Source organism: Camponotus floridanus, unplaced genomic scaffold, assembly GCF_003227725.1.
Source record: "Camponotus floridanus strain SB8 unplaced genomic scaffold, Cflo_v7.5 scaffold290, whole genome shotgun sequence".
In the NCBI taxonomy this organism is placed as follows: domain Eukaryota; kingdom Metazoa; phylum Arthropoda; class Insecta; order Hymenoptera; family Formicidae; genus Camponotus; species Camponotus floridanus.
This window is the reverse complement of record NW_020229426.1, coordinates 125,227-139,266: the sequence shown is the minus strand read 5'-3', so window position 1 is coordinate 139,266 and position 14,040 is coordinate 125,227. Positions and strand designations below refer to the sequence as shown.

At 40.4% G+C, this 14,040-nt stretch overlaps 1 protein-coding gene across 1 annotated transcript; it reads right to left on the bottom strand.

Annotated features, from left to right (window-relative positions):
- Positions 1-7,799: 7,799 nt before the first annotated feature.
- On the bottom strand, positions 7,800-8,513 carry LOC112638346 (the record flags this gene model as incomplete). The annotated part of the gene is made up of 2 exons (XM_025409928.1): positions 8,077-8,513; positions 7,800-7,995 (listed from the first exon to the last, which is right to left on the bottom strand). Coding segments are annotated over exons 1-2 (633 nt in total), but the record flags the coding sequence as incomplete, so codon positions are not given.
- Between the last annotated feature and the right edge of the window lie 5,527 nt (positions 8,514-14,040).

Here is a 14,040-nt window from a genome sequence, read left to right as displayed (position 1 = left end):
AAAAAGAAGGAAGGATTCGCCTAACACCGCCCGCTTTATCCCGCCAATCAGGATCCGAGCGCAAACCCAGCATTAGTAGGTAAAGAATTCCGGCCAATAAACGCCCGCCCGCATTTTCCGCCCAAAAAAACCGAAAAGTTATCCCACCCGTTTTTTTTCCCCTCGCAAGTTTTTTTTTCCCCCCCCTTTTCCTTTCTTCGTCTTTCGTTCCCCTCTCCAGGCCCCCATACGAAGCTTTCGTCTTGCTTCCATCGCCCGCCCAGACAGCTGTGGCGGCGGCTCTCTCAGCGAAGAGTCGAATCTCTCGCACCGATACGATTTTCGCGCTTTCTTCGGCGAGTATCCTATCCGCCGCGTGTCTCTCGTGAGATCGTTGCTCCGAGAGTACGCTATATCGTCTCGCGACACGCCGCGTCCAATAAATTTATACCTCGATCGCCTCTGGCTAATCGCTTCCGCAACCGCGTGCCTGGGCCGCAAAACTGATAGCCGGGAATATGAAATTCGATCGGAAGCGCGTTTATCGCACGATTTAAGAGACCGCTGCTCTTACGATTCTCGCTGACATACGTAGCAATCTTTATCAACGGAGCGGACCGTCATGTGCGTTCGCTGCCACGGCTGGTTGTAATGTCGCATGCACGAACGATATTGTCGAACCTCCGGATCAGCCTTTATATATTCTGGAAGCTTGTCCCACAATCGTTCGACGTAATCACCGAAATTTTGCAGTAAAAGAATCTTCGGAATATACTGCAGCTGTTTGGCGGTAAGTCCGAGAATGTCTCTCTCGTCCGACAGAAGGAGAAACATTTTTGATACTGAACGGTTTCGAGTCGCGACACCTCTATAAATAGGCCTCCCCTCGCGATCATTAGCAAGATTGGATCGAAACAGAAAACATGCGGTTCGTACGACAGCCTTTGACGATACGCGTGACGAATTGTGACGACAGATTACGCTCGATGGGGGACAACGCGAAGATGCGCAGACACGGTACGATGTTACCGACTACTATACGCGCGATCGTTTGCGGTCCCTCAAATTGTGGTAAAACCAACGTTTGATAAGTCTACTGGAAAGTCCACACGGTGTACGTTTCGAGAACGTGTACGTGTACTCAAAGTCGCTGCAACAGCCGAAATATCGATATCTGGAGAATTTATGACGCCGATCGACGAAATCGGCTACTTTACGTTCTCGAATAACAGTGACGTCATTCCACCGAGCGAGGCATGTCCAAACTCGATTTTTATCTTCGATGACGTGGCGTGCGACAAGCAAGATACGATAAGAGAGTACTTCTCAATGGGTCGTCACTCGAACGTCGACTGCTTCTATCTTTGTCAGATGTACGCGAGAATACCGAAACATCTTATACGCGATAACGCGAACCTGCTGATCTTGTTTAAACAGGACGGTACAAATTTGAAACACGTGTACAACGATCACGTGAATACCGACATGTCGTACGAGGATTTCAGTGAATTATGCCGTACTTGTTGGCAGCAAAAGTATGGATTCCTAGTGATTGATAAGGACAGCCGCTTACGAACGGGCGATACAGAAAAGGATTTAACGTGTTCGCGATACCTCGAAACGATTAGTCGCTGTCGACATTCCGTTGAGAAGGGTGAAACGCTCGACGTTCCGTCATCATGGCTGGAAACGATAATATTCGCGAGCGTGAAAAGATTGCGCGGGAGATTGAGAAAACGAGCGAATCGATCCGCAAGAAACATCGCGCTTTGAAGACCGGTAAGATCGACGAAGATATCGCGGTCACGGCCCATTTTAGACCTATTATCGAGCCGCTGCAAAAGATCGTCGACAACTCTAGCGCAATTGCGATGAAAAAAGAGCCGGAGAGTAACGCTGACGCTATAATTAAAACGTTACCCATCAAGCGATACAAGGAGGAGGAGGAGGAGGAGGAGGAGGAGGATGCGACACCGAAAAAGAGGAAACGATCGGTGAAGGCGAAACGTTTATCGATGTCGCGTATATCCGATCTATCGAAGACTTTATCGGATGAACCGCCGATAACCTCTACACCGCTGAAAACCTCTACACCGTCCGGGACAACGAGAACCGTACAATCCAGGATACCCAAATTACTCGATGAGATCGAAGAAGTTCTCGAAAAATCCCAAAAAAACCTGTTTCAAACGGAAGTTTTCGAAACTACGGGCAACCCGCTCGAAACATCCGTTCGAAACAGATTACAAACGTCGGAAGGTCAAGAAGTGTTACGAGAGCACTTGGGATCACTGGGGCAAAAATACATGGGTGCTCTTCTTAGCGGCGACGAAAGAAAAAACGCGATCGATCACGTGTATGGCGTCTATTTCGACGAGAATGGAATGCGTCTCGGTAACAAACGATTCGACATTGACAAAGATGACACTATAATCATAGACAATGTGAGATACATCGGTACACCGGGATTATACGAGTTGATCTTCAAGAGAATTCCCGACGACGTCGTATACACTGAGGACGATGTGCAAAAATATAAGAGCATATTGATGGCGACGAGTGCGCATAAACGTCAATATGATGCGCAAGGTCAATTAAAGAGCAACAAGGGATACAAGTATAAACAAATAATCGCGCCATTGATGTCGTTCGAATCGAAAAAGAAAAAAACGGGAACGGGAGTATTCACGCCTCGCGCGATGACGCTAACCGACAATAAGATCGATTACGTGCACTGGGACGATCCCAACGAGCTAGTGGATCGCCTGCGATTGCTCGATGCTTCGCGTCGAGCTGGCCACAACGCTCACGACAACGAGATCTTGTCGATCATAGAGGAACTTCGCGAAGCCGGCATTATTATAAATTAAACGGCGCCTCAACGAAACTAATCAGTCGATCGACGTCACTCGCATCGAAAAACAATGCCTATCAACAAATTTGGATTATTCGAACGGAGAAACGAAGAAATCAGCACGAGCGATCATTGGGGTAAATTGGTGACGAGTTACTTGCGTCAAAACGCTCTGTGTCGCGTCGCAACGGACTATGACGCGAGGTCGCGCAAGATTCGCCGTGTAGCGCAACCTGAGGCTGATACCGATGCGGTCAACAAACTGTACGTGGAAGAATGCGTTAAAACGTTGAAAAATCAACAGAAAGAATCAGACGGGAAGCTGACTGCGTTCGAGAAGGACCTGCGAGCTTTGCAGGCTGCGATAAACGAGCTTCGTCGTACGATTAACGCTAATTCAGAAACGGCTATCAACCTGTAATGTGTTGTAGTGAACAGCTTAGGAGCGGCTATTGTACACTTATGAAACATCTAGAAAGGTTTACCGAACGGCTACGAACGATTATCCGACGATTATCGAGTTATAATGAGTGGCAGTGATCGAAGAGGAAACGGTCTCGAACGAGGCTACGAACGATTCAAGAACAACTGCGAACGAGGCTACGAGCATCTCAAGGACGGCTGCGAACAAGGCTATGAACACGTCAGGAACGGCTACATACGAGGCGGCATACAAGTCCACAACGACTACGAACGAGTCAAAAACGATTGTCAACGAGGTTACGAACGGGTCAGAAACGACTGCGAACGAGGCTACGGACTGCTTAAAAACGACTATCAACAGGGCCAATCGCGACAACAAAGGGATCAAGAACGGCAGTGAACGGCAATTGAACGGTTATTGAACGGCTATAAACGGCAATTGAACGGCAATCGAACGACAGTGAACGGCTATTGAACGGCTATTGAACGGCTATAAACGGCGATCGAACGGGTCAGTAATAACTACGAACGACTACGAACGGCTATAAACGGCAATCGAACGGGTCAGCAACGGCAATCGAACGGCAGTGAACGGCAATTGAACGGCAATCGAACGGGTCAGCAACGGCAATCGAACGGCAGTGAACGGCTATTGAACGGCTATTGAACGGCTATAAACGACAATCGAACGGGCTAGCAACAGCTACGAACGGCTATAAACGGCAATCGAACGGGTCAGCAACGGCAATCGAACGGCAGTGAACGGCTATAAACGGCAATCGAACGGGTCAGCAACAGCTACGAACGGCTATTGAACGGCTAATTCGATCGACGAATCGAAACAACGATGGGCCGACGATCGGGAATAACCGGGGAAGCGAAGAAACAACATAGTTTAGAGAAACGGTAGTTGGTGAACGAACTGCACGCACCGGCGAGAAAAAATTTCCCCCGAAGACACGTAATAGTGCTGGGATACGATGATCTGTGGCAAGCCGACATTGTCGAGATGCGTCCGTACTCTCGTTTCAACAGAGGTTACAACTACATACTCACAGTCATCGATGCGCTGAGCAAGCACGCGTGGGCCGTACCGCTCAAGAGTAAAGGCGGAAGCGAGACAGCTGACGCTATCGCCGAGATAATTCGAGATAGCGAGAGGTGTCCGAAAAACATACAGACCGACATGGGGAAGGAATTTTATAACGCCGACGTGCAACGGCTCATGCGAAAACACGGCATAAATCATTATTCTACGTATTCGGTATTGAAGGCATCGATCGTCGAGCGATTCAATCGCACGCTAAAAGAGAACATGTGGAAGATGTTTACGCTGAACGGATCTTACAAGTGGGTTAACGCGTTGCCGGGACTCGTATCGGATTACAACGCGCGCAAGCATCGAACGATCGGTATGCGACCCGTCGACGTTACCCCCGCGGTCGCCGAGAGACTCTTGGCTACTGTATACAACCGTGTAAATATCGCGGGTCCGGCGAAATTCAAAGTAGGTGACTCGGTACGCGTTAGCAAGTACAAGACAGTTTTCGAGAAGGGTTACACGCCAAATTGGACAACCGAGGTGTTTAAAATTGTAAAAGTGCAGCATACTAATCCCGTGAGTTATCTACTCGAGGATTATCGCAAAAAATCTATCGCTGGAGCGTTCTACGAGCACGAGTTGCATCGCGCGAATTATCCCGACGTGTATCTCGTGGAGAAAGTACTGCGCAGGAGAGGTGACAAGGTTTACGTGAAATGGCTAGGATTTGACAATTCACACAACTCTTGGATATATAAGGACAATATGATTTAATTTATATACAGTGTTTATTAATATTTCTTTCAATAATACTATATATATATATATATATATATATACATATATTCTTAATATAAGTATGTAAGATATGCGTTACATAAAATATAAATGTGTAAGATGTGTATTATATAAAACTACATGAAATACAAAATATATACAGTAATAAATAAAATATATACATGTATTTACAAAGGTATCCTATAATGTCCCCATGGTAACGTGTCAGTCGAATCAGGTACGATATATCGCTTGTCATCGTACGGACTCAGAGCAATTTTCGTCTCGCGGACGGTATACACTTGGTGCAGTTTAGATCTTATACACGACTGCGGTCGCGTCATTTCGATCTCTTCGTTTAAACACCGCGTGTAATCTTCGAAGGTTATATTACGCGCTACGACATTACTTTTGACGCCTTTAACTTTCTTCGTGTCTTTCTTTCCGTCCACTCGTAGCGCGTACATCTTTGCCCTGAGCCCGATGAATTCGGTCATTATCGCACCGTTATTTTCATCCTTCATCAGACCTGGTACTTTTTTATTTACAAGCGGTATATCGTACGCATTGTCCATCGCATAATCGCTCGTGTCAAATCTGGCGATATCGCGCTTCATGTTCTCATAGACATCCGCGCACTCAATGTGATATACGAGACTGTCCGTATCGGTGTACATGATCTTACATTTGTCGCGATACAGAGGAAATATGTACTCGTGATGAAATTCGTACAGACACGTCTTGGATATGTCGAGTATGCACATACCCACGTAAATCGGTTTGTAAAATTTCACCTCGAGTTTACGCAATTCTACCGCAATCAGATTTTCCGAAAAAACGCTTCTGCTGTGGAAATTCGGTTTCGCGATCATCGCTTCCGCGCCGTATCGTCCATCCCATTTTGTTAATAATTTTACATCGACACGATTCCGCACATTTTCCATCGTTTTACCAAACACAGCATTATTCATTAATTTGTATAAATTTTTCTCGAAATCGTTTTTCGCGAGTGTTCTGAAATGTGTATTTAATTCTATGTAATTTCGAAGCCACGGAGATTGAGAAAACTGTAAAATTCTATGTATTTTTGTCATACGAAGGCCGTGACGCGTACACTGCTGTAGGTTACGGTAGTATATCACGTAACGCTTCTTATCGTATAACGTTGCGAGCAGTTTGAATTCCCGCTTACCGGGCGGCTTGTCGCGCGTCGGGCAAAACGGTAGGTCGGTGTGCGTATCGTGAAGATGTTGCGGGTACTCGAGATCGACTTCGAGGATATACCCCGTGGGCGAATCTAACGCTATAGATGATACGTCAAAATTCGACACGTCGTCGACCCATCGAAAATCGGCGTAAGGCAACGGTTGACACATTGCCCATCCGTATAAATTATTAACGTCAAAATACATCAAGTACGACGATGGTTTCGATGGATCGTACGATTGTCGCATGTACACTGCGCGACAACGATTCGTTCCGTAACCCCTCTTTCGCGGGGCAAGGGGAGCATAGAAGTGACCAATCAGCTGGCAGCATGGCAATGGCTGATTGGTTAGAAGCTACGCTCCCCTTGCCTCGCGAGAGGGACCAAGGAACGAATCGTTGTCGCGCAGTGTACTTGTTATTAGCGCGCGCGTATCTGTTGGAACATTGGCTCAGACCACCGCGTATACCGCGTTCTATAAACATGACCATGTCGATATCTGTAAGCAACTCGAACGTGATCTTTGTATGCTTTAACATGGCGTCCCACGTGTATCCGGGGAGAATATAGTAATACGCGGGGTCGAGTCCGTAACTTTTGATGCAGCTATCGCGAAAATTTTCGAAAATATCTGCTAATAACAATACGTCGATTTTGAGATACATGTCGCTATATTCGCCCAGCGTTCGAATGGAGAATCGCGTCCAGATGTTCTCAGCGTGCGCGTAATCGCTCTCGGATATAGTTTCACCGGTCAAGGAACTGTAAAACGATTCGCGCGGTGGTAAACGCGTATCTCGCAACCTATCTACCGAGTCGACGTATTCGTATGGAAAGACGCCTTTCCGTGTTAATAAACTGAAATTTTCCGCGGATAAATTTTCAAATTTCGATTTTAAAATTTTGAGCTTATCTCTGTCTAGATAAGATGCTAATTTGTCGAGACTCGATGTAAGAAATTTGTACGAATCGATGAAGCGTAATTTTACATTATTTTTCCAATCGCCTTCCTTAAGATCGACATTTTTTGTAAAAGAAATATATTTCTCTTTCGTTATCGGAAGTAACTCGACGCTCCCTTCGAATGCTGTGGCTATTTCCTCGATAATAAAGTGTGAATCATAACCGGATAAATTGTGGAAAACTATCGGAATACAAAAAGATTCTTTGTAATTTAAATTGCAATTTGAATGCGCGGGACCTCTGTACCGCCCGGTCAGATGACAATGATCGCGAACGCGTGTATCGTCTTGCGCGAACGGCTTTTCGCATATATGGCATTGAGTGGCGTTGTGAAATTTTTCACACTCTTCGGACGTTAAATTAACCATGGGGACATTGGTCGTTAAAATATTCTTAACGCGAATCGCTAAATTTTTAAGATCTTCGACGAACCACGCTATACAATCGACGCTACGACGCGAATGATACGCCGATAAAGATTCATCGTACGAACAATGCATATAATACGCTATACTAAATACCCGATGATGCTGGTACAATTTTTGTTGTTGTTGTTCTTCCTCCGTTTTGATCAGAACGCATTCCAGATCGGCGTACACGACGAATGGAAGCCGCTCTTTCCTGTTGTAATTGTTGAACTCGAGCCACTTGTCCTTGTCGCTCGGCAACCGGATAGCGCAGTCATTCATCTCCCCGCAGTCGACCGTATGCGACTGCAACTTGTCATCTGAACTAAAATAATGCAGGCATCTATAAAAGAAAAATTTTTTAATTAAAATTAGAACAATTTGTTATATAAATTATAATTATTTTATATTAATATATACATACCGATCGCAGATATATCTTTGACCGTTGTGTTTGCTCAGTTGCGAGCTCACGAGCCTGGATAAATTTTTTATCCACGCGAAATGTCCGACGCTGTTACCGTCTTCCACGTATAGCAGATTCACGTGCTTATCTCGCTCCGAAAGACGTATCGGGACGATACTGTTCTTGTCTTCGATGCCGTACACGTTGATCGAGATATTGTTCGCGAGTTCAAATTTTTTAATTTGATTTAAAGTTACTGGAAACTCAATGTCCCGGAGATTCAGCACTGTCGCGTAAGGTGGATACGATGATTCTCGTTCCGCATTCCTTTCTGCGGGATATAGAGCGGCGACCACTGCCCACGCGAAACACGCATTGTCTTTAGACTGTACGTTAACCACCGCTCTTTTCATCATAATCTCCCGCGACAATTTAATGTGGCATCCCGCGCGCATTGGATTATATTTATTTACATTAACAGTCAAATTCTGTATTCGCGACAATGCCCAGCCACTATCGCGTTCCTGAAACTCTTCCAGAGACGCTAAAGTGGGCTCGATAACGCGGCGCTCGAACCACTCGCGTAAATCCGATGTGCGAAAGAATTCACAGTTTCTCGTATTTATACTTTTATTCGCGCGCTTATCACCCGACACAAATTCACCGTTGAATATAGTATTTACTTTTACACTGTTGTGTCTTTTTAGAACGTTTTGCACTTGCTCGAGCACGATGTCTTCGGCATCCTCGAGAAATTGACGAGGTTCGATATAGTTTGCGTTAATCACGGCACCGGTCAGAATACGGCTGTCGAACGCCGTATCGATCTCTCGCCAAACGAGTCTTTCCGCGTTATTGTCACCGCTATAATCGCCACCACTGGGAATAAACCGTCTTTGCAATCGAGTCTTCGCACTTTCTAGTCGCGCGATTTTAGTCACCAGAGATTGTCTATTTCCGATCGAGAGCCGCGGACGCTTGACACGACTGCGTTCTTCGAGCTCTTGGATCAATTCCTCGCAACGCTGCAGCCACGCGAAATACTCGCCCAAGGTGGCAATTTGGCGAGATCCTTCCATCAGATCGCGTTTGGTCTGCTCGATGTTTTCCATTTTCCTATCTTTTTCACACTCACACTTTTAAAACACTATGTCACAGTTTTCTACGGATGACTTTTGCACGCGATAAACAATACCGTTCGTTATCTTGAACGTGAAATAGGCGCAAAAATCTTTCTAACGGAACACCGCTATACTTTTTTTTTTTTTTTACTGCCGACGCGTCGATGGGTGTTCAAATCACATACTATGATGATTTGATGCGCTTCAATCCTTCTTATATGAAGGAGAAAACAAAGCAGCCAAACATCGGCGCTGATACGTTAAAAATTCGTCCGATAAAAAAAATCGTAAAAGACGATTCTAGGAGGTGTCGTTTGTTTATATTGTTTATAAATTTACATGCTGTGTAATTCAATGGGAGAGATAAGGATATGTCGAACGAAAAAATCTAGAATTACTTATATCGAGGGTGAGGGATGTACCGCGAAAGCGCTGATATACGAGCGGTGGAAGCAAGGGTACAAAGCAGCCAAACATCGGCGTTGATACGTTAAAAATTCTTCCGAGAAAAAATCGTGAAAGACGATTCTGAGGTACTATTTGTTTATATTATTTATCAACCGGGTATGCGATACAATATTTCATATACTTTCGATAAATATATGGGACCGCGCGTACTTTTTACGAGGCGTTTACGACGATATGGCGATAATGTCACATCTCTATTATACGATCATAATCTCAATTCAAAAAATGCTGATGTTTATATTATTTATAAACCGAACATGTCCGTACGCAATACTGTTTATCAGCCGGGCATGTAATATAATATTGCCATAAACACGCGCCGCCGCCGAAATCCCTCCGTCCCGCGTGACGTCATTCCCCCGCGCCTCCGTAATCCCCCGCGCGCCTCACCCCCCCTGAGAGGACCCGAGTTAGAACTCTCCCTATACTCCTACTGTAAAATATTAATTGCTTTACTTTCAGAATCCATTATAATAGGTTTAGAAATATTATATACATGATAGATAGTTTCTGCAAAATATAATTCCGAAGAAGCGGTATGTTTATCTTGTCTGCAAAACATATTTACGTAATCTCTACTAAATTTTGATGAAGAACATTTTGTTGCATGTGTCAGACAAACTTCAATTTTTTGTTTACATTTATTAAATTTTTTTCTCATTTGTAGAATATAACTTTTTTTTATATAAAAGCACCATTTTGTTATACGTTCAGCCTCCAATCTATTTTCAGACAATGACGACATTCTAAGAAGCTTTGATATGTTTCTAATACACTTTTCTTTATTATACTTTATATTCTGCTTATTTTTATATAATAGTATATTGTTTTTATGTAATCCATAATATTCTTTTTTCGATTTCTTTATATCATTTTTATGTTTTTCATAATATTCCTTTCTCGATTTCTTAATATCATTTCTCTGTTTTTTATAATATTTATTGTTCGATTTTTTTATATCATTTTTGTATTTTTTATAATATTCTTTCTTTGATTTCTTTATATCATTTTTGTATTTTTCATAATATACCTTATTGAATTTTTTAATATTATTTTTATGTTTTTCATTATATAAATTTTTTTAATTAAGAAATTGTTTCTATGTAATTCATATTTTTTATTAAAAATGTTTTTTTTATTTACGCATATAACATCATTCTTATCTGAATAAATGTCACAGTTCTTCCTTGCTTGTTTTTTATTTCTATCCCTATCATTATAACTATTCATTTTTCTTTTTATACCATGTTGATCTCTAGTTAAATCTTTAGTAATTGCAATATTATTAGTATCCACACTATTCTCACTGAATGTATGATTAATTTGTTCTAAATTTATTCCTATAACTTGAGGGAAGTGTTCTATTCTATTTGATTGAAACATTTCTGCTAAATGTTGATTGACGCATTAAATTATGGTCATATATAATTTTATTTGGTTGGAGATCAAATAAAAGAGATACTGCAAAGGCTATTGCAAAAACCCCGTAATCATTACCATTAGGTTGTGATTGGACCGTTGGAAACTGTACTGGTTGCTTATCAAAGGAGTAAAATGGAAATAATTTTTCAAGATAGATTTTATAGTGTGTATGTAATCGTTTTATATTCAATGAGTCATAAATATAAATCATGTTGGTATCGTAATAGCTGCAAACCCAGTGGCCGTCTAAATTAGTTGCTATATCGCTGCAACTATGCAATATTTAAATATGTTTCTGATTTTTAGGAGCAGGTTCAATTCTATCGGGACATTGAACTTTTCATGATTCGCGTGGTCGATATTCTGAGCAATGCTTTAATAATAAATTAAAATAGTCAATATGAATATCTTCTAACCATTCACCTGTAAGAATAATCTGTATATATTGCATACTTAGAAGTAAAATATTTGCAACAAAACTGGCACATTTATGTTAATTTTTTTTGTTATAAAACTTACATCCGTTATTACATCCGTCTTTTTCTGAATACATATAGGGAAATTATTTGCATAATTTATTTCATAAATTATTTCCCTATATGTATTCTACAGATAAAACAAAAAATAATTTATTGCATAAAAAATTATTTTTTGTTTTATCTGTAGAAAGCAATAATAAAGAGGAATTTAACATGTCATGACTGGAGTGTTCAACACTGTCACATTTATTTACAATATTACTATTTTTATTTATTATATTATAACAATCAAATAACTCTGATATTTTATCAGGTTGCTTTACTTGATCCATCATTGTCATTTCAGTTATATTGTTTTGTAATTTTATCAACTGTACAGATTTTTCTTGTTCAGCTTTCCTTTGTCGACGTTTTCGTTTTTTGTGAGCTAATGCCTCTCTTCTTTGTACTTGATCTAAAGTAAAAAGCTTTTTAGGGTCAGTAGATCTTATTATTCGGGGGAAGTGTTCTATTTTATTTAATTCAAACATTCGTGCTAAATGTTGACACATTATAGTATGATCATACATAACTATATCTGGTTTAAGGCCAAATAAAAGTGATACTGCAAATGCAATTGCAAAAACACCACAATCATAAGTATTAGATTGATTTTGAACTGTGGAAATCGTATCGGTTTTTTATCAAAAGAATAAATTGGATATAATTTGTTAAGATATATCTTATGATGGGCATACAAACGTTTTAAATTTAATGAATCATAAATATAAATAGATTTAGTATCATAATAGCTACAAACCCAATGTCCATTTTCATTAGTAATTGTATCACTACTATGTAATATTTGAATATGTTTCTGATCCTCACAAACAGATTCGATTGTGTCGGGACATTGTATCCTCCATGTTTCACGTGGTCGATATTCTGAACAAAATTTTAATAATAATCCGAAGATCGATATGAATGTCTTTTAACCACGACCCTTTAGCTAATTGCACGGAATTATAAATAATAATTGATATGATGAATATTTTTTACAAGCGAGATCAGGAACATCTATTTGCATACGGTATGTAGCAAATCGCATAAGATGTGGTAAACTTTATCGTCTTATGCAATTAGTTAAAGGGTCGTTTTAATCATCAGTGGATTAGGCCTACTGAGGATATCACTTAAAAAAAAACGCGTCAACAATAGTACCTCATGGGTGACGTGGAAAGCTATTGCCATACGCCCGCTCCTGAGCGCCGAGCGGCTCTTAGGCTTTCCGCGAGATGGCGAGGTAACGGGGGACGCGCTAGGCGAAGCCAGCTGAAAATCGGCCGAAATGTGCAGTTCTTGCCGAACTCTGACATAAAGCAAGACTAGCGCTAATACTAATGCAGCTGAGTCTTTTATTCAGCGCTTATAGCAGCCAATTTTTTAATGCAGCGCTTACGGCAGCCGAAACTCAGCGCCAGAGAGTAGCCGCTATAAAAATGAGTATCTTAATACTCAGTGTCACCTGGAAATAGAGATATTGTATTTATTATTAATTGTAATCTATGATATTACACATAAAATCATTTAATTCAATATTCATTTTGACATATCTTTATTTGTATTAAACAAACGCTTGAAAGCCAAGGGTAATTTGTTTCTTTTAGTAGCTGCAATAATAGAATAAATTGTGATGTACATGTACTCAGCAACAGGAATGTCTTAATATACAAATTTATATATATATATATATATATATATATATATATATATATATATTTATGTAGAAAGGCAGGTTTCAGGACGTGTTTTAAAAACGTGATTTTTGTGTATAATAATGAAGTAAATTATGTTTGGAAGACTTTTTTGTTGATATAAATCAATATTTTTCGAAATATTTTGAAATATGTATGGATTGGCAGTTATCAGGTCAGTTATATTTGTAATTAAAACAGCAAGTATCTTTTTATTTACCGATTATATTCTATATATTTGATACCAATTAGTAGATTTTGATCAATTTTGTATAGTAAAATAAAAAAATTAATAAATTATATATGATTTTTTCATAAGTCCTTAAATCTGCCATTTTACCGAATTATTCTTTAGAGAAAAGGCAGTTTTCAGACCGTTCATTTTTTCAATAAAAAAAGCAAATAATTTATTTTATTTGAGTTTTTTGCAATTGAATATAACAAATTACATTAATTGATAATGTAATAAATTACTAAAATGCAATATTAAGTAAAAATTTCGTATAAAAGTGCAAGTCCTGAAATGTACCATTTTGTTACAAATAAATTGTACGTTAGGGTAGTTTTCAGGTCTTATAATATAATACCTAATATAACATTTTACTCAAAATTTCGATGAATTTAACAACTGCCGTTTGAATACAGAAAAATAAATGATTAAAGGAAAATTACAGTTTTGGTTTATCTTACTTTAAACATTTTCCAATATTGAACAAAATAATCTGAAAATTGCCATTCCACTGCTATAAATAGACCTAA